This window comes from Hyperolius riggenbachi, chromosome 10 (genome assembly GCF_040937935.1).
Source record: "Hyperolius riggenbachi isolate aHypRig1 chromosome 10, aHypRig1.pri, whole genome shotgun sequence".
Classification (NCBI taxonomy): Eukaryota; Metazoa; Chordata; class Amphibia; order Anura; family Hyperoliidae; genus Hyperolius; species Hyperolius riggenbachi.
In genome coordinates, this window is record NC_090655.1 from 83780441 (window position 1) to 83799827 (window position 19387).

At 41.5% G+C, this 19387-nt stretch overlaps 1 protein-coding gene across 5 annotated transcripts in view; it reads left to right on the plus strand.

The window, feature by feature from the left end:
* Positions 1 to 19387, plus strand: part of RTKN2 (rhotekin 2) — a 254071-nt gene that overhangs the window by 126558 nt on the left and 108126 nt on the right. For all 5 annotated transcript variants that reach the window (XR_011024318.1, XR_011024319.1, XR_011024320.1 and 2 more), the window contains exons 7-10: positions 68 to 162; positions 3263 to 3369; positions 7412 to 7543; positions 11310 to 11475. Coding sequence is in view for 2 of the 5 variants with exons in the window: in XM_068255554.1 (XP_068111655.1) it covers positions 68 to 162; positions 3263 to 3369; positions 7412 to 7543; positions 11310 to 11475 (500 nt within the window). In the remaining 3 variants the exon portion in view is untranslated. The remainder of the gene's footprint in view (positions 1 to 67; positions 163 to 3262; positions 3370 to 7411; positions 7544 to 11309; positions 11476 to 19387) is intronic.

Here is a 19387-nt window from a genome sequence, read left to right on the forward strand (position 1 = left end):
CTTCATCTATAATGCTTTTACAGTGTGCTGCAAACTCTACCCTGCTAATCTGCCTCTCACCTCTCAGGGGAGCAAAATACAACCTGCTCGCTCACATTACATTCACCTTGGAAAGTGTGGAGGACAACTGCAGGACCCACACCCTTACTGTGACTGGGCATGGTAAGTAAGGTTACTTCCAGAACTGCTAGAACACAATGCTTGGATGTACTTTGTTTATTGTAAATGTAACTTGCCCAACTTAATTGTTTCCTAAAACCACAGTATATTTAAATTACCTCTGAACTTAGAGGGATAAGGAGGCTGCCATGTTTGCATTGTTTAAAAGGAAATAAATTGCCTGGCTGTACTGCTGATCCTCTGCCTCTAATATGTTTAGCCATAGACCCTGAACAAGCATGCAGATATTCCTGATTGAAGTCTGACTGGCTTTGCTGTAAGCTTGTTTCAGGTGTGTGATTCAGACGCTGCTGCAGCCAAAGATCAGCAGGACCGCCAGGAAACTGCTATTGCTTAAAAGGAAAAAAAAATATGGCAGCCTCCATATCCCTCTCACTTCAGGTTTACTTTAATATGGTACTCTTGTTAAACTCTATTTGTGCAGAATAGTTTCTTCAATTGCAGTACTGTGACTGCAGTTATACAGTGAGGGTACACTCCAGGTCAGCTGCCTCCTATTTTTATTGCATAGGATTGAAAACTAACATGAACTAGTACCGTTCTGGTAAGTGTATATATACACCCCTGAAAACTTCACTTAACAACAGGAGGCCGTATATACACACACGTGCCGGTTTACCTCGCCATCCCCAATGGCCGCATCGCAGACCCGCCGTTCTGCCGTTATCTCACTGTTCTGTCATCAGGGAATGAGAACAGCTTATTCTCCAACCCAAACACAGTAGCCTGCAATGAAGGAGAAGCTTCAGCAGCGAGACGTAGCCTCTCATTCACAAATCCCAAACGTAAAAAGCATTACATTTTAACCCCTTACACCCCTACACTATAGTTAACAAAATAAAGACACGATTTAAAAAAAACCAAAAAAAAACCTACATAGGTACCTTATGGACTTTGTAATTTGTATGTCATGAGGGTATATTGCTGTTACTTTTGCAAATAAATGCTCGTAATTATTCTAGAATTAAAAATACGCCTTTATTTCCAGGTAAAATATTCTTGCCATACATTGTACTAGGGGCACAATTTAACCATAATAACTGGGACAATGGGCAAATAAAACATGTGGGTTTTATGTATGAAATCGCATTTTATTTTAAAACTATAATGGCTAAAAACTGAGAAACGATTTTTATTTTTTTATTCCCTTTGCAATGCATGTAAAGTAAAATAATTCTTAGCAAAAAGTACCAACCAAAGAAAGCCTAATTTGTGACAAATGAAACAAGATATGGATCATTTCAATGTGATAAGTAACTATAGTTATTGGTGAATGAATGGGAGGAGCTTGATGTGAAAATCGATCTGGTTTTTAAGGGGGGGGGGGGGACTTTGCTTGGGAAGTGGTTAAATAGCAATTGTGCATTCCATGTATGCACTTTTTGCAATAAATGCATTGACCTTACCTGTCTGTCTTCTGACAGGCTACACCCAGTAGCTCCTTATTGCCAGGCGGGTGGGAGAGAAAGGCCACTCTTGGGCAGATTACTTTCTTACGGTGCTTTTCTGGAATCTCAAGCCGTACTACTCTTTTTTTTTTTTTTTTTCCCCCCTGGAATTTCTTTTGATGTGGATATGCTTTTTCAGCTGATGAACCCTTTTAGGCAACTTCTCATTGTTGGAAAGGTTGTTTAAAGAATAACTGGGGTAAAGTGTTTTATACAAATGCAGGCTCCAGGCACATAAGGACATTACTACTCATGCCCACTGCTTTCCCCGCTCTCCTTCGTCTCCGTCTGTTCTTGGCAAGTCTGCCAGGTCGTGCAATACATGCAAGCGATGGCCCCTTGACCGTGCTCCTGTGGCCAGGAGTTCTCTGCACATGCACACTATGTAATGACTCGTAGTGCACATGCACAGATCGCTCCCAGCCATGAAAGTGCGATCAAGGACCTGGGCCAGCACTTGTGCCTAATTGCACAATCTGTCAGATTTCTGAAATGTAACGGCAGCTTTTAAACAGAAACGGAGGGAGATTAGGGGAATGGGGAAGTGGTGAGCGTAAGGAGTAATGCCCATACATGCCTGGAGCCTGCATTTGTATAAAACCTTTCAGCTCAGGTAAGTCCTGAGTCAGCTCAGGTCAGCTCTTTTTTTAATTGCTAGTTCATACTAGGTCCGGTAACGTATCCGTGGTTCCATTTTTAAAACCTGATGAAAACCGGAGCCATGGATAGCAATGTTAAAAATTGCAGCCGTCTTTACTCAAACAACAACAGGATCCATATGCGTTTGCGGGGATCCGTTTTTAAAACCTGAACGAAAGGTCCAGATTTGCTACATTTTCCCGCAACGGATCTGGATCCTGATACCTGCAGGGGTGGTGGCAGGCAATTGGAAAACTGATCCCCCTTTACACAGGTAGTTTTGAACACAGAAACTGATCGGTTTTCTGTGTCCCAGCCTGTGGGGAGAGACGTAGCGGCCATGCTGGAGGGTGATGGCAACAAGAGTAAAGGTGACAGTATTCGGGTGGGGAGGAGGGGAACGCCCCCTCCCTCACTGGGGTCCCCTGTACCCGCTCCCTCTCCAGCTACTTTCAATAATTTTCAATCATTTAAAATCTAATCAAATGTAGTAAGTGGCGGGGAACTTCCTTGCATCCTGCCGCGTCATTTCCTTTAATGCTGCCCAATGAACAGGGCGGCATTACAGGAAGTGACACGGCAGTGGTGGGACGCAAGGAAGTAAGTTCGCTGCTTGCTACATTTGATTAGATTCATTTTAAATTATTGAAACTAGCTGGTGGTTGAGCAAGATGCCTCCTTTCCTACAATAAATAAGCATATAAAAACTGTGTATTGTCTTTTTTGTGTTATGTTAAATCAGTTTGGCGCTCAGGAACAATTCGGTATTATCTAAAATCAAAAACTGTATAGAGAAACCCTTGAGGGAGGCAGGCGATTAACTCCTGTATGTGGGCAAAGGATGTGAAAAGGCGCTCTCGGTAGATGCAATGTCCCACCACATGTTGGTGTTTATTCTTGGGACTGTTATGATTTTTAGCCCAGTCTATGCATATTTGTGTTGCTTACCATAAATTTAATAGGAAATGTAAATGCTTCATCTTGTCTTTTTGCAGAGGAATGCTCCTTTTGGCTTCCTTTATATGGCAGCGTATGCTGTCGCTTGGTTGCACAGCCAGCCTGTCTGACAGATGAAGTCATGGTGGGGTTTCTTAATCAACAGGTAAGTAATTCATTACAGTGGCAGAGAACAGAGTGCTGTGTGAATAGATTTGGTAGCTGCAGGTTCACTGTACTTCTGTTCATGTTATCAATGCATTCAAAATGTAAGCTAGGCTTTGCATTCCTTTGTTACTCCACATAATGCTAGCATGCATGCTGTCCTTCACATCTAGAGGTTGTTTTTATTTACTTAAACTGTGATGATTATTATTAAAGAGGAAATGTAGTGGGAATAACATAATTAATAAAATGACCTATTTCTTTACAGGTAAATTTAGTCAGTGTTTGCCCTTTGTAAATCTTTCCCCACCCTGATTTACATTCTGAAATACATCACAGGTGGCAACCTCTTTAGCCCTGTCAGGTGATCTCTACAAAATGTTTAGAGTTTTTAAGCCAGTACAAAATATACCTGATCTCCCAGAATGCCGTAGAGGTGAGCATTCCACACATCTAATCAGCCTAGGCCAGGGGTCTCAAACTCGCGGGCCATTTGCGGCCCTCGATACAATATTTTGTGGCCCCAGGGACCCAGAGCTTGTAGGGGGCCCCCAGTGGCTACAAGAGGAAAAAAAAAATTTCAAATCGGCCTTATAGTTTTTGAGAAAATCGATTTTAAAGTTGCAAAGGAAAAAAATACACATTTAAAAACCCGCCGACTTTAATGGTTAATAGCAAATCCACCTTAAATGCTAGAAACCCTAAATTTGCAGGATATATTTAAGGAGATCATTAGGAATAAGAGGAAAAAACAATTTTTCAAAAAGACCTTATAGTTTTTGAGAAAATCGATTTTAAAGTTTCGAAGGAAAATAGTATACTTTTAAATGTGGTAAATGTCACTTTTAGTAGCAAGCCTAACGGTAGTGTAATTTTACATGTATCAGAAGAAAGAGCAATACATTTCCTGATTGGGGCTTCACACCCTGACTATACCAGCTGCAAAAAAAGATCCCTTAATGACGATTTTTGTTCCAGGGTATCTGTTGGGGGGGGGGGGGGGGGGGGAGAGGGCAGGTTTATTTTGCTCTGGGGCCCCATTGTTGCTTAAACCGGCCCTGCCTGCCGGCAAAAGCAAAAGAGACACGGAAGCAAACTATATTTGCCCTTTTTACCTTATAGTTCGCTTCAGTGCTCCCAAGTAATCCGCCGCTAAACAAGGGCTGCAGGCCCCCAAATCCCCCGCGCAAACATCCACGACTGCGCTGAGGGGCAGAGCTTCCAGCTGTAGCTCTGCCCCTCCTGACGTCAATCGCCGAATGGATCGCCGCCTCTCCCCCGCCCCTCTCTGTGAAGGAAGAGTGAGAGGGGCGGGCAGAGGCGGCGATCCGCCGTGATTGACGTCAGGAGGGGCAGAGCTGAAAGCTCTGCCCCTTCCAGGAAATGCCGGCGGATTGCCCCCCCGGGGCGATTTGGGGGCTCTGCAGCCCTCGTTTTGCGGCGGGGACACGTGAACTCCCTTATGCGGCCCAGCCTCATCCTGACTTTGCCTCCTGCGGCCCCCGGGTAAATTGAGTTGAGTTTGAGACCCCTGGCCTAGGCTAAGCATCACTGGAAGGGCAAGGCAATACAGCAAAATATAGCTATAGGAATTGATTCTAAAGCTGAAACCAAGATAATTCATGTAAAAGTGTGTATACTGAATAATTTACTGCATTCTACTATATGCCACTACAGTGCCTCTTTAAAGCTGATCTAAACCCAGGACTTATCTCTGCTCTAAAAGTCAAGCAACAGCATAATTATCTTTACAGAAAAAAACATTTCTTTGTTATAGCTTATATAGCTTCTTCTGAGGTACTGCATTGTAGTTACTGCTTGGCTTTGCTGGGAGCACAGAAAGAGTTAATCTCCTTTGTTTACATATAGGCTGTCTGAATGGCACACCTGCAGCACATATCAGACCGCTCAAATTACAGTGGCTCATTACTTCAGATACAGGAGAATTAGACTGTAATCTCTAAATACTCACAGGGGTTCTCGGTTTTCCTTCTCTCCTGTGGAAGAGTTTCATTCCTCTTTAAGTGATCTTTTAATTATAAAACCAGCCAGGGGTGCTACACATTCTTACACTTAGCCTCATATCCAACAGTAAAACACAAGGGATTATTGAGAAATATATGAAAGGGCTCAGCTGTTTAAATTTAAAAAATGTAAAGGTTATCATCTTCTGTGTTGGCGTCTTTCATTTCTTTTTATATATTGCGTTCCATGAGTAAGTTCAGATCTTATTTATCTTTCCTGGAAGGAGACGTTGGACACAATATGCTTGTGCGGGATGTAAATATAGCAACAGGATCATAAATAATCCATCTTATGCTCCCATATGTCTACTCTAGCTAATCAGGCATGGCCTGGTCAGCTGTTAGCAGATGAGTAGAGTAATTGTGTAACAAATCTGTGTCACAGTACATATGAAGCCTGCCATAAAACAAATGTTCCTAATAATTATTTAAAGTATCAATGAACTTGTGTGAAATCAGCCCAATTGTCCAAAATCAGTCTGGCAATTGTAAAGCATTACTGGTCCTTTTTCTCCTGCATAAATCCGAGTAATCAACTGTCTGCCTATCATTTTACATATGTCCCCACTTCTCCTGACATTCTGTACACAAACACAGCATGGCTGGTTCTTCAGTAGAGTCTGAATCGCACACCTGTATTAAAGAGCATCTATCAAACAAACTGTCATTCTGTAAACCACACATATCTATAGAGATTTTAGCCAGCAACAATAGAAAGATTTTTCAGAAGTCTCTGATTACAGCGTGTGTAAAAAAAAATGCCTTGTGTATCAGCTTTTTGTGACAAAGTCAGCATTGGGGCCAGAGCTGTACCATGTGGATAGGTTCCACTTCTCTGTCACTATTCAGAGGAATGATTTACCGTTTGTTTCTGACCTGCCCACTCACTACTTTCTCACAGATCATATGAGAACAGCTGAGAGATTTTTCAGCTACAGAGAAAGGATCTAAAGAGAAGGACCTGCACTTTATTCCTGTACTGGCATGCTTACACCCACCATTCAGAATGGGCTCTTCCTATCTGTAATCTCTGTTTACTTCACACTGTGTCAGGCAGACAGAGACACAGGAGCAGCTGATGAGTTATTTACACACTATTTGATGCTAGATTTCTGCTTTTTATCATTCTGAAGAGATTTCAGTCACAGGATTATGGCCAGTGAGGACTGTTTTTGTATGCTGGATGTGCTGGACACAGTCCTCCATAGTAATGCCCTCAGTGAAAATTGTTCTCTGTAACTGTCATTTTCTAAACATAAAAAATGAAAAGATGAAAAAAAAGCCTCTATTGCTATCTGCTAGTAATTATTGTAAATATATGTGACATTTAGAATTTTAGTAACTTTGATAGTTATCCTTTGACTAACGTTTCACAAACTGCATATTCAAAGGAGTTATCAGGGAAAAAAGTAAAAATAAGCTTTACTCACCTGGGGCTTTGTCCAGCCCCTTGCAGCCGACTGTCCTATGCTGTCACTTCCGCTCCCCGCTGCTGTCCGCTCTCGCCGCTCGATATTCAGGCCGACCGCAGGGTCGGCCTTACTGTGGCTGCGCGAAGCGCCACTGTCAATCATGGCCACGTGGGCGGCGAACTGCGTAGACGCAGAACTACTGCGCCTGCGCAGTTCGTCGTGACCCACGTGGACATGATTGACAGCGGCACGTCACGCAGCCTCAGTAAGGCCGACCCTGCGGTCGGCCTGAATATCGAGCGGGACAGCGGTGGGGAACAGAGGTGACAGCGTGGCTGCAAGGGGCTGGAGAAAGCCCCAGGTGAGTAAAGGAGTTATCGGGGGGGGGGGGGGGGCAAGTAAAAATAAGCTTCAAAGTACCTGATTTGTATACATGGCTGAAAGTATTGGAGGCCCAGGACAGCCAAGCAAATAATAATGTTTAATATTAATATGAATATTGTTTAAACCAAATAAAATAATTTCCATATTTCTCTTAGTACAGCATCAGTTTAATACCTAGTATTTTTGTGCGGCCAATGAGATTGTTGTTTTGTGTTCATTTTAGGAGATGGTTGGTGGAATTCGTAGCTGTATTCGAATGTACTGTGTCCTGAAAGGTGGATATCTTCACTGCTACTACTCTCCTGAAGAGATTGAAGCTAAAATTGAGCCAACAATGACTATTCCTGTTAACAAGGTAATCTTTAGCTAGAATAGCATACATTGTAAAACGTCAAGTATTGACTCCTGAAATAATTATCTTCTCATTGATCATCCCTATAGGATAGTGCTGAAAAGTTTAGGGCTCATACAGGATTTTTCAAATTTTGTATCTAAACTTATGTAGCTTGAAAACAGATCAGTCGAATGCCACCTTGTAGGGATTCATTGGTCAGTTTGCATATCTTGAATGGAACTCAGGAAGATTCACATCTTTTGTCTATCCCTTATATCCTGGTATCAGCAGTGCTTTATCAGCCAGGTTAGTGTTTTGCCTTTTATTCACTTTTTAGGACATGAAGTCCTATTCTACTTGAGGTTTTAATGGCTCATTTGCATAGATAACAGTACTATTTATTTAAAAAAAAAATTGAACTGCAGGAAAATAGAAAGGACCTTCAGACAAGTTTATTAGTAAGGTCAGTACTATATGTACCTATTTTTATCTCATTTCACTTGTCACTTCAGGTATGCTTTGGGGCCCGTTTACATGCACTGCTATGTGGAAAACTCATTGCAACGCAAAGAAACTGCAAGCAATTCACGTTAGTGGAGTTGTTTCCATTGACAGAATTGACCTACACGATCTGGCACAATGCGTCGCGGGGACATTTATGCATAGCATGCTGCAGTTTTCCGCAGCACGCATCCAATTCCCCTTAGCCGCGAATGGGAAGCTGCATAACCTTGCATCCGATTGTATGGACGAGAACCGGAAGTACCTGCAGGGGGACGCCAGGCGATGCGGCGACCGCCTCGCATACACAACGCCAGTGGAAACGGGCCCTTAAGCAATACCCTCATTTCCTGTAGACAGTCGATATCTTGCCAGTTTTTTGTACTGTTCAAGGACTACTTTTTAATATGCATTTAAGAGAACATCATTTTTAATTATGAAAAAAATTGTTCAAATTTTTTTTCACTAAATCATTGATTTGAATCTCCATCTTGCCAAACCCTGTGTCTGCTCACTCCCTGTCAGTCTGAACCACTCTTCTCAGTCACATGGGCTTGTAAGAGTGATTGCTCTGTCAGCTCAAGACAAGTCCACCTACTGACTGTTTGTATTAGGTTATATTTATGTATAGTTATATTTTCTGACTGGTGGGAAGAGGGAGTTGGTGTTAGATGGAGTTTGCTATGGAGGACAAGAGGATCGTTGAATTGGTTCAGCAGGGTTTTTGTTTTGCTTTGTAGAAATCAACTTTTTTTTTTCTTTTTTCTTTTTTTCTTTTTTTACAAGTTATTTGTGCACAACTTGTTTTAACAATATTAAAAAATAATTATAGTACAGAAATACTTTACAGGTAAACTTTTGGTGTGATTGTCCTACCTTCTTATTGGCTAAGTCAATAATGTAAAATCTTTTTAGGTTTCCATACAGTACAGAATGTGACATCTGGAGCAATAGACAGATTACTCTATCACGCACGTACCGGATAAATGAGACTACTGTATTTGGCTAGAACTTTTTGTTTTAGAAGGCAAAATTGTTCTTTGCTGTCCTCCATGAGAGCGACAGATCAGCAATGGGTTTCATCATCTAAGAGGGTTCTACTAGGTTCAGACCTTGCCTCAGTATTGCATCAGTTGGGTAGACTTCCACACGATAATTCAGCAACCTTGTTTCTACTGATGACCCTAAATCACCTCAGAGCTGCAAGCCTGTCATGATCATTATTAACTTGATCTATCATTCAAGCATAGAAGGTAATGCTTGATTCATGAACTAAATTTACAGTTCACCCAGCACTTAATACAACTCAAGTACCCATACGCTGAGATGCAAGTTTGACTTTACTAAAGTAACTTTTAATATGCGGTCAATTGATAGGCAACAAGACAAGCCTATAAAATGTGCATTAGTTTTGAGAACCCTTAAAGAGTTTTTATCATTTAGCAACAATGACTCTGAAAATGCAATCTAATATTCATAGAATGCATACTAAATGTAGGAGATCTTATCTGAATCCCAACTAAAAAACAAAACACTGCCACGATTAAAAGTAGCTATTACAGGTAAGTGAGCTATTGTCCTTGCCAGAGGCAGAAAATGGTTGGTAATGGATAATGAATGCTCCATTATGTGACACAGCAAAGTCAGATGTATTCTGTTCAGGCTCGGATTTACATCACAGGAGCCTAGAGGCACAGATGTCCTGGCACCCTAGACTTTGCACTTCTTGAACCTACAAATCCCCGCCAAACTGCACTGCAAGTGTGCTGGTCAGCCCAGCTGCCACTTCTCCCTTAGTTCCCTTGCCATCATAGGTAGCTACAGGCCCTTAGTACTAGGTAGACCGAGTTATCCTCCGTATCTAGAGGTGCCGCCAAGTATTGGGTAGCTAGAGATGCCCCTGACTGAAGGGAGATCTGGTCAGTGGATTGCCAAGAGCAGAGTGAGTAACCTCTTATTTTACACTCCACTCACACTCAATGCTGTGACTCTTACCTGTAAACACTGCCTTATATGTAGACACATGGACAAAACATTATATGCTTGATAAACTTAACGTTTACCTGAGGCAACATGTGACATGAGATAAAAAGGTGCACGTACAGTGCAAAACATGTTAATAACCAGGCTGTTTTACTTATTTGATTTATTTGATTTTGATGCCTGAAAGGTCAGTAGTTCATGTTTTTTTTTTCATTTAGGGACACTTAATAGGCTGAGCAGAGACAACAAAACATTCAGTCTACTTTGTAAATGTTTAAATATAAAACAAAACCATGGGATATCTTCTAAAAATGTTTTTTCTTTGAGTAGGAGGATAAATAAAATTTTGTTTATTATCCGTTTCTTTTTTTTCACCTTTTTGTTCACTTTAAGATATCCATACACTTGTGAATATGGCCAGCAGATAGATCCCTCTCCAATCATTATCTGATCAGAGAGGAATCTATTTGCTGATTCCCTCCACTCACTATACACATTTTTTTTAATCAATTCCCTCTTGACCTCTTTAAAAAAATCAGTGTGTTCCTACAGGGTCTCTGCCCCACGGGCTGTGCAGTTCTCACCTGTCCACCTTGTGATCGGTCCTGGTCTCTGATTCTCCCTTGCAACGCAGTCTACAGTTGAGAGTACCTTCGGTCGCCAAATTGGAAAATGCTAGCCACATGCTCCCGATCTGCCGCCAATCGACCCCAAATTTTCCACCCAAACCGATCGAGCCAAATTCTCAGATACGATCAGAGCAATCGAATCCACCGTGTATAGATGGGAGAAATCACGGAGTGTTCATGATCTATAATTCTAAAATTAAACATTGGTTAGGCCCCACTTGGCTACTAGAACAGCCTCTTCTCTTCTGAGAAGTATTGCCACTAGACGTTTGAACGAGGTTGGTTTTTATGTACAATGTAGATTGAGGCACATCAGGTCAGGCACCCATGTGGGATCATGGACTCTGGCTTATGTTTGACCAATTCATCCCAGATATATTGGCAGGGGTTTAGGTCTCTGCTTTGTGTAGGCCAATCAAGTTCTTGCACATCGATAAACCGTTTTCTTTTATTATTTTTTTTTACAAACCTTGCTGTGTGCACATGGGCATTGTCATGTAGAAACCGTTGAGGACACTCTCAAACTTAGTACAATGTCTAGGTCACACCATTTTCTCAACTATGCCTCCTAACCATAGATTAGAAATGACCTCCACAAAAGTGGAGTTCTACTTTAAAGAAAACATGCTTCTGGGGGAAAAAAAAAATGCTTAAATGCATGTTTGTGTTTTCAGGAAACCAGAATCCGAGCTGTAGACAAAGATTCTAAGAAAACAACCAACAGTTTTCGTATTCTCAACCTTGCGTCTGGTGAAGCCGTCACTAAAATATTTTCAGCTGATAGCCGTGAAGACCTTCAGAAGTGGATGGAAGCTTTCTGGCAGCATTTTTACAACCTCAGTGAGTATGGTATATCACTCTATTACTATTCCTATGCATCACTGTACAGAAGGGGATAGGCAGAAACTGATTAGATTGCTGGTCTACAGATATCTTGAAACTGACTACAGACCTTATGCTAGGTACACACCGTACAATTTTCTGTTAGATTTACCTGCCAGATCGATTATATTTCCTACATGTCCGATCGATTCTTTGATTTTCCGATTGTTATTAATAGTTTTGATTTTTTTTTTAAATCTATTTTCGTTCAGTTCTATGAAAACTGTAAAAAAAAAAAATCAAAAAAACAAAACCAAGAAAAAAATCAAAAAAATCTATCAAAGTCCAGATTGGACATGTTAGATTTACCTGCCAGATCGATTTTTTTTCCAACAGAACATTGTATGGTGTGTACCTAGCATTACAGAAAACTTACAAAAGATAAACTCAAAAGAACGTTAATTGTGTGTGCAGTATCAATAGTGTACTTTCCTGATGTTTCATATTCTTATTTTCAATTTGAGTTGTTATTATTATTATTATTATTATTATTATTATTATTATTATTAATTTATAAGGGCCAACATATTCTGTGGTGCTATACAGAATAAGAAACAAACATGGGGTACTTAATAATACAGACAAATATACAAAACACAGAATTGGTGACAAAATACAGAATCGATACAAAATGCAGAATTGTTAATGATGACAAAAGTAACACAATGAATAAAATGTATAATGATTTCCAAGACACAAAAGGGGGAGAGACCTGCCCTTGCGAGCTTACAATCTAAAAGACTAGGTGGGAAACTAGGTGGGGTGGTATACAATAAACATACCCATAGGCAGTGTGTTTTAGGATATCTACTAGGAGTGCAACTTGGCCTTAAAACAAAATGGAGGAGGCCTAAGGTAGAGCATATGCTTGTCTGAACAAGTGAGTTTTTTGAGTGTTTAAAAGTAACAAAGTTTGGAGAGTGACTGATGCATTGTGGGAGAGCATTCCAGCGAAGGGGTGAAGCTTGTGCGAAATCTTGCATACGTGAATACGAGGAGGCAATTCTAGAGGACAACAGCAGGTCATGTGCAGATCTGAGATTGTGATGGGGTTGGTATCTGGAAACTAGTGAGATGCACAGGGGAGAGAGATTGTGGAGAGCTTTGTAGGTTGGGGTACATTTTTAACTTTCAAGTGTGCACCGCAGCAATGTCACTGATGTAAAATCCGGTTTATTCAGCTCCCAACAAGCCCTACCAGGATTGTTCGCCCAGCCTGTTTTAGGTTCGAAATACTTTTCAGGAGCGATACCTGCTATATTTATAGGGTACCTGCAGCCAGGAAATTAAAGTTTAGATACTTACTTCAGTAGTGAGAGTCTTTTGAATGGTCCAGAGGCTTGCCCAGTCTGCCTCTGCCCCTCTGTTCCTCTACTGTGACCCTCTAAAAATATTCAACATTATTGTTGAATATTGTGCTAGCAGCCACGCTCCCCTTAGTGTATGAATGTGGCCTGTGAAGTAGCACAGAGTTGCTCATGAATGGGGTTTTCCTCTGGGCTTCTGTGCAGACGGGAACCCTACTGGTGCCTGCTCAGCGCATTAACACTTGTACATAAAGGGGAGCCTGTTCATGTGGAAGAGGGTCCCAACCAACAGTGAAGAAGTAATGAACCTAAGAGATACCTCATAGGCTTCCCTTTACAGTTGAACGTTAGTAATTTATTTTTTATTTTTTTGATCCTACAGTTATGTTTTAACTGCACCATCCACATAGATCTAGCACCGGGTTTATTAACCCTTGCAATGAAAAGGAAAAAAAAAAGTCAAAACAGAGGAGTTCAGAACAGGCTCAGTACTATATATACACCCATGTTTAATACCTAATGGGCCAGATTTACGAGAGCAGCAACGCATTACCCTATGGCGAAATGCACATGTAATGTACTGTGTGGTGCCATAGAAAAATACGCGTTACCCCCAATAAGGTAACTCTTGGTGCTTCCCTGGCAGCAGCACACAGCAATTTTACATCTGCTTTATGCATCAGGGCCAATGTCGTGTAAATTCAGGTATGCTTTAAACGTGTAACTGTCGGGCATAAAATAAGAAATCAATTCTTTATTTTTATCTGGTAAACAAGTAAGTAATAAGGATGCTAATCAGGCAATCCAAAAGTTAAAATCGCTATTACTTGTTTATAAATGATCACTCCCCAGTTTACCTGACTTCTATTTGGTACATACAAAATTTGGCAAAGGAAGTTACAGGGCATGGCTGGGTTGTCCTTTTTTTTGCTTCTCTACTTTCCCCTCAGATTTAACTAATGCAGCTTGATGGGCTGAAGTTTCATTCCCTCCTGTTTTCCCCTCCCACACCTCTGTCCCTTTCTGATTGGCCAATATTTCTCATGCTGAGACGATGCACTTTTTATAGTAGAGGGCTGCAACGCAAACCCAATCAGGCAGAGGAGAATAAGGGAGGAAATTACATCAAGATTGGCTTCAATATAGCCATAGTTAAAATAGGAAATGCTAAGAAGGATTTTTTTTCTTTTACTGTAGAAGAATCACAAAAATCAAAACGTGGACAGTGCAATACATATGTTATGTATGTAGAGCAAGTATTTATCTACTTATATATGTGGGTTTTTTCTGAGGTGGTAGTATGGCTGACCGCTCCTCTTTAACTACTTCAGTCTATCTGGACGACTATAGTTGTCCAGATAGACAGCGCTGTCGGCTATCTGGATGTGTAAACGCGTCCAGTATTATACACATGCATGTCCGCGCAAACCCGCTATAAACCGCCGGCTTTTCTGTAGCGGCGATTGGGTAAGGGAGCCGAGGTCTCCCCGAACCAATCGCAGTGCCTTCAGTGAATGGACAAAAAAATAGTTTAAGTCCATTAATAGTTGCCTTAGGGGCTCAACTTGTTTTAACCTATATGTCATGATGGTATTTTACTGTTATTTCAGTACATAAGGGCTTGCAATTGACCAGAAAAAAAAAATAACCCCGAAACAGAAAAATATACCTTCACTTCCAAATATTATATTGCCGTCATACATTGGGCAAATAAAATGGGTGGGTTTTTTTTTGTTTGTTTTTTTGTTTTTTATAGTAGCATTTGCCTATTTTAAAACTAGAGAGAGATTGGAATTGCTGAAAACAAGTGTCGTATAAAGCCCTATTTGTGGTGAAAAAAATAAGATCTAGATCATTCACGTGTGAGAAGCAGTGTTAAAGTTATGGCCAAATGAATGGAAGGAGCGCTAACAGGCAAAAAAGGCTTTTGGCGTTAAGGTAAAATGGGCTGTAGGCTGAAGTGGTTAAAATAACGTACATCTATAAAATGTAGTAAATATACTCTGTGTTGCTCTAGAAGGATGAAGGAAGTGGCAAATTTACAATTTGGGATTTTATTTTAAATAGCAGAGGATTTAGAAAACTACCACCTAACTTGACCTGGACTGAGCTGTAGGATTTGGAGTGTAAAGGAGGGGGGCAGAGAACATTTTTGATAAATAGTTCATCTCTGGTATCCTTTCAGCTCACAATAACTGGGCAGCATGATCCCTTACAGTATTCACTCCTCCCCCCATGATTGTTGCAGATTTATTAGTTTCCACTTTTCCGGACCAGTGGCCATGTTTGAGTGGTTTTCCAGTGGTTGTTGGCTTTCATTTGAGGCCTGCTTTTAAAGGCCTTCAATAAATCTTGCTTCTAAAAACAGTAATGAAGTCTTAAGAAGGAACCGGTTATACAGCTTTCCTGTTTGCATACCCTTCTTTTTGAAAGGAAAGGAAAACTTGTTTATAAGTAACATTTGTTTTTATTTTCTTTATAATCTAAACTCCTGGCTTTACTCAGTTAAGACATTTTCTGCTCTAATGAATGGAGTTGAAGCCATAACAAGACTTGCCCTGCCAAGATAAAACAGCAGCTCATAATGGATGACTCTTCTAGAACAGGGCCCACGGTTGTGGAATATTAGAGTAGCAAAACTTTGCTTGGAAAGGCAAACACTCATCAATAAGCATTTTTGTTTCTTAATGATGTAGAAAACGACATAGATCCTTTTTTTTTTTTTTTTTTTTTTTTTTTTTTGGGATCGTAGGTCTGCTTTATAAAGCATAAATTTGGAAGGAATAGCCCAGTAGTTCCTTTAGTCATGCTCCTTTTCAATACTTTAGTGTTATTTCTTGCTGTGCCTTCAATATACCATTACTTTGAACTTTCCACATTTTGCTGTGGAACAATCTGGAATTTTGATTCCAAAATTGATTAAACTCATTTTTTTCAGCATAATTCTACATGCAACACTCCATAATGACAATGTGAAAAAAAAGTTTTTACATGAGATTTTTGCAAATGTATTGATACAAATACATTGAGAAAGCACATGTACATAAGTATTCAAAGCCTTTGCCATGAAGATCGAAATTAAGATTAGGTGCATCCGGTTTCTCCTGATTATCCTTGAGATGTTTCTGCAGCTTAATTGGAGACCACCTGTGGTCAATTCATTTGATTGGACATGATTTGGAAAGGCACACACCTGTCTTTATAAGGTTCCACAGTTGACAGTTCGTGCTTGGTTTGGGCTCTGACATGAAGTCAAAGGAATTGTCTGTAGAGCTCCGAGACAGGATTGTCTTGAGGCACAAATATGGGGAAGGTTATAGAAAAAATTCTGCTCCTTTTGAGGCTACTTAAACACTAAGACGTTGCGTTTTAGGGGACGTTATGGTCGCATAACGTACCCCTAACGCAACGCATGGTGGTGCTGGAGAGGACGTTAGAGTGAGCCGCGTTAGGCGGCTCTATCCGCATAACGTCTCCCAGAGTGGCGCTGATTGGCTGGCGGGACCACGTGATGCGAAGCGAGACACTCCGCATCACGTGGTCCCGCCGGCCAATCAGCGGCCGCCAGTGCAGTGCATATTAAGTAGCCATGTGCGCGGCTACTGTAGCGACATCTCCCCTCCGCCCCCCACTGAGCATGTGCAAACAGTCTAACCGCACGGCATGCTGCACTTTCACTACAACGTGCAGCGTTACATGTAACGCAACGTGGGCACTGTGAACAGCCCACTTGTGTTACATTGCTGTGCGTTGGGGGAGCGTTACAGGCTGCACTAACGTGCACCTGTAACGTCCCACTGTGAACAATACGGGTATAAGAGGCGCCCTGGTGTAATAAAAGCATCTAAAAGCAGTTTAAAAACGGGAAATAAATTTGAGGTAGCTTACCTCAGTGACGAAAAAATCTTTGTATTTTACAAAGGTTTTTATTAGTAGCACAGGCAACGCGTTTCGCGGGTCAGAGCCCGCTTCCTCAGGCCAATAACAGTGCCAAACTAAATGACCGATTCAGCAAAACTCCCTTTGCTGAATCTGTCATTTAGTTTGGCACTGTTGGCCTGAGGAAGCGGGCTCTGACCCGCGAAACGCGTTGCCTGTGCTACTAATAAAAACCTTTGAAAAATACAAAGATGTTTTCGTCACTGAGGTAAGCTACCTCAAATTTATTTCCCGTTTTTAAACTGCTTTTAGATGCTTTTATTACACCAGGACGCCTCTTATACCCTTATTGTGCAATCATACCCCCTTACCTCACCCGTCTGAGGGGTGGGTACAGACCACACGTGGCTTCGACCACGGCGGATATCTGTCCCCTTTCTTTTACCAAAGACAGCGACTGCATCCAGGTCCCTAGGGACCACCCCGAGTGGAGTCGGGTTTGTTGTCTCTACCTGCTTCCTGTGGTCGGTTGCCCCTCTGCAACCCACCTTTCCACCTTTGTGAGTAGTGTCTAACTTTTATTACGTTCCATTGTTTTTGACCTACTACACCATTGGGCTCCCACTTTTGTCTCCTGTATCTTTTCACTAGAGGGTGTTTTTGATACCCACATCCCACTACGTCCCACTGTGAAAGCAGTCTGAAGGTCCTAATGAGCACAGTGGCCTCCTCAATCATCTGTAAGTGGAAGAAGTTCCAAACCACTAGAACTCTTTCTAGAGCTGCCTGGCCATCTAAACTGATTAGGGGAGAATGACCTTTGTCAGGGAGGTGACCAATAACCCAATGGTCAGTCTGTAAGAGCTCAAGATATCCTCTGTGGAGAGAGGAGAACTTTCCAGGACAACCATCTCTGCAGCAATGCACCAATCAGGCCTGTATGGTAGAGTGGCCAGACGGATGCCACTCCTTAGTAAAAGGCACATGGCAGCCCACCTGGAGTTTGCCAAAAGGCACCTGAAGGACTTTCAATGTCTCATAAAACCAGAGAATTTTCTCAAAGATTGAACATTTTGGTGTGAATGTCAGGCATCACATTTGGAGGACACCAGGCAACACTCATCACCAGAATAATACCATCCCTACAGTGAAGCATGGTGGTGGCAGCCTCATGCTGTGGTGATGTTTTTCAGCAGCAGGAACTGGAAGACTAGTCAAGATAAAGGGAAAGAGAACTGCATCAATGTTCACACATGTCCTGGGTTAACACTTGCTCCAGAGCACTCTTAAACTCAGTAGGACAACGACCCTATGCACACAGCCAAGATATCAAAGGAGTGGCTTCAGGACAATTCTGTGAATGTTGTTTAGTGGCCCAGTCACAGCTGAGACTTGAATCTGATTAAACATCTCTGCAAAGATCTTAAAATAGCTGTGCACTGACTCTTCCCATCCAACCTGATGGAGCTTGAGGTGCTGCAAAGAGGAATTAACAGAATTGGCTAATGATAGGTATACTTTTATACTCATAGAGCCTGGAGCATCCAGAGACTTTCCATTACTTAGGTAAGTATCTATTTAAAATGTTCTCACAGGCACGCTGCTGTTGTTTAATGGATATTTGCAATAGATTTCCTGCTGAAATCTATTGAAAATCGATGTGCCGTGTGTGGTGGGAATCATTCCCTCTGATAAGATTCCGTTCAGGGAAGGAATGACTTATTTTGCCTTATTGGCTGGCAATCTGAGTGCGTGGCCACCTTTTGGCGTATGACACGAGCAGTTTCTTGGATGCCTCCTGCCTTGAGATGAATTCAAAGAGTAGGAGAGCAGTTTGTCATGAGACCTATATTATAGAAAGGGAAACAAAGTACAGATAAAAAAATAAAACAATGGACACTACTTAGTCGAATTTAGGATAAACCGGTTCCGTTATAGCAGGTTGGTTGTGGGCCCGTTCCCACTAGCCGCCAAGCGTCCTATAAGACACACTTCCTGTTGTGCGAGTGCGCAGCCAAATCCCGGAGGCCGTGCAAATGCTGCAATGTCGTCCGAATCGCATTGGCAAGCGATTTGGATGGCTGCTGCATTATCGCCTATGGCAGAGTTTCCCCGCACGATTTGCCTATGGGGAAATTGTGGATTCGGACCAATTTTCGCACTAGGGGAAAATGGGCCCTTAAAGTCAAATTTATAAGCAGAGTTAAGTGGTATACATACTGGTATGCTGAATAATGCATTTACTTTTTGACAAACAGTATTAATGTTTTTTTTTGGTTATTTTTAATCTGCTTTACGATACTGTAACATATATTACATTTTTTTAAACCGTGTAGTGCGTTTTGTACTTGAGGAGAACCTTGAGACATCTATAACACCAAATATTTGTTAGTAGGGCCCAGTGCACACCAAAACTGCTAGCAGATCTTCAAAACGCTAGCGTTTTTGGAGCAGATTTCAGAGGGATTCTAGGCATGTTTAGAGACGTTTTCTAAACTTGCCTAGCGTTTTTGGGAGCGTTTTTGTGTAGCAGAATACAAATCTGGTTACAGTAAAAGCTGTTGCTTAACAGCTTCTGTAACAAAAACACCTGGAAAACCGCTCTGGTCTAGCGTTTTGCAGAGCGGTTTGCGTTTTTCCTATACTTTACATTGAGGCAGAAACGCTTCTGCAAACCGCAAAAC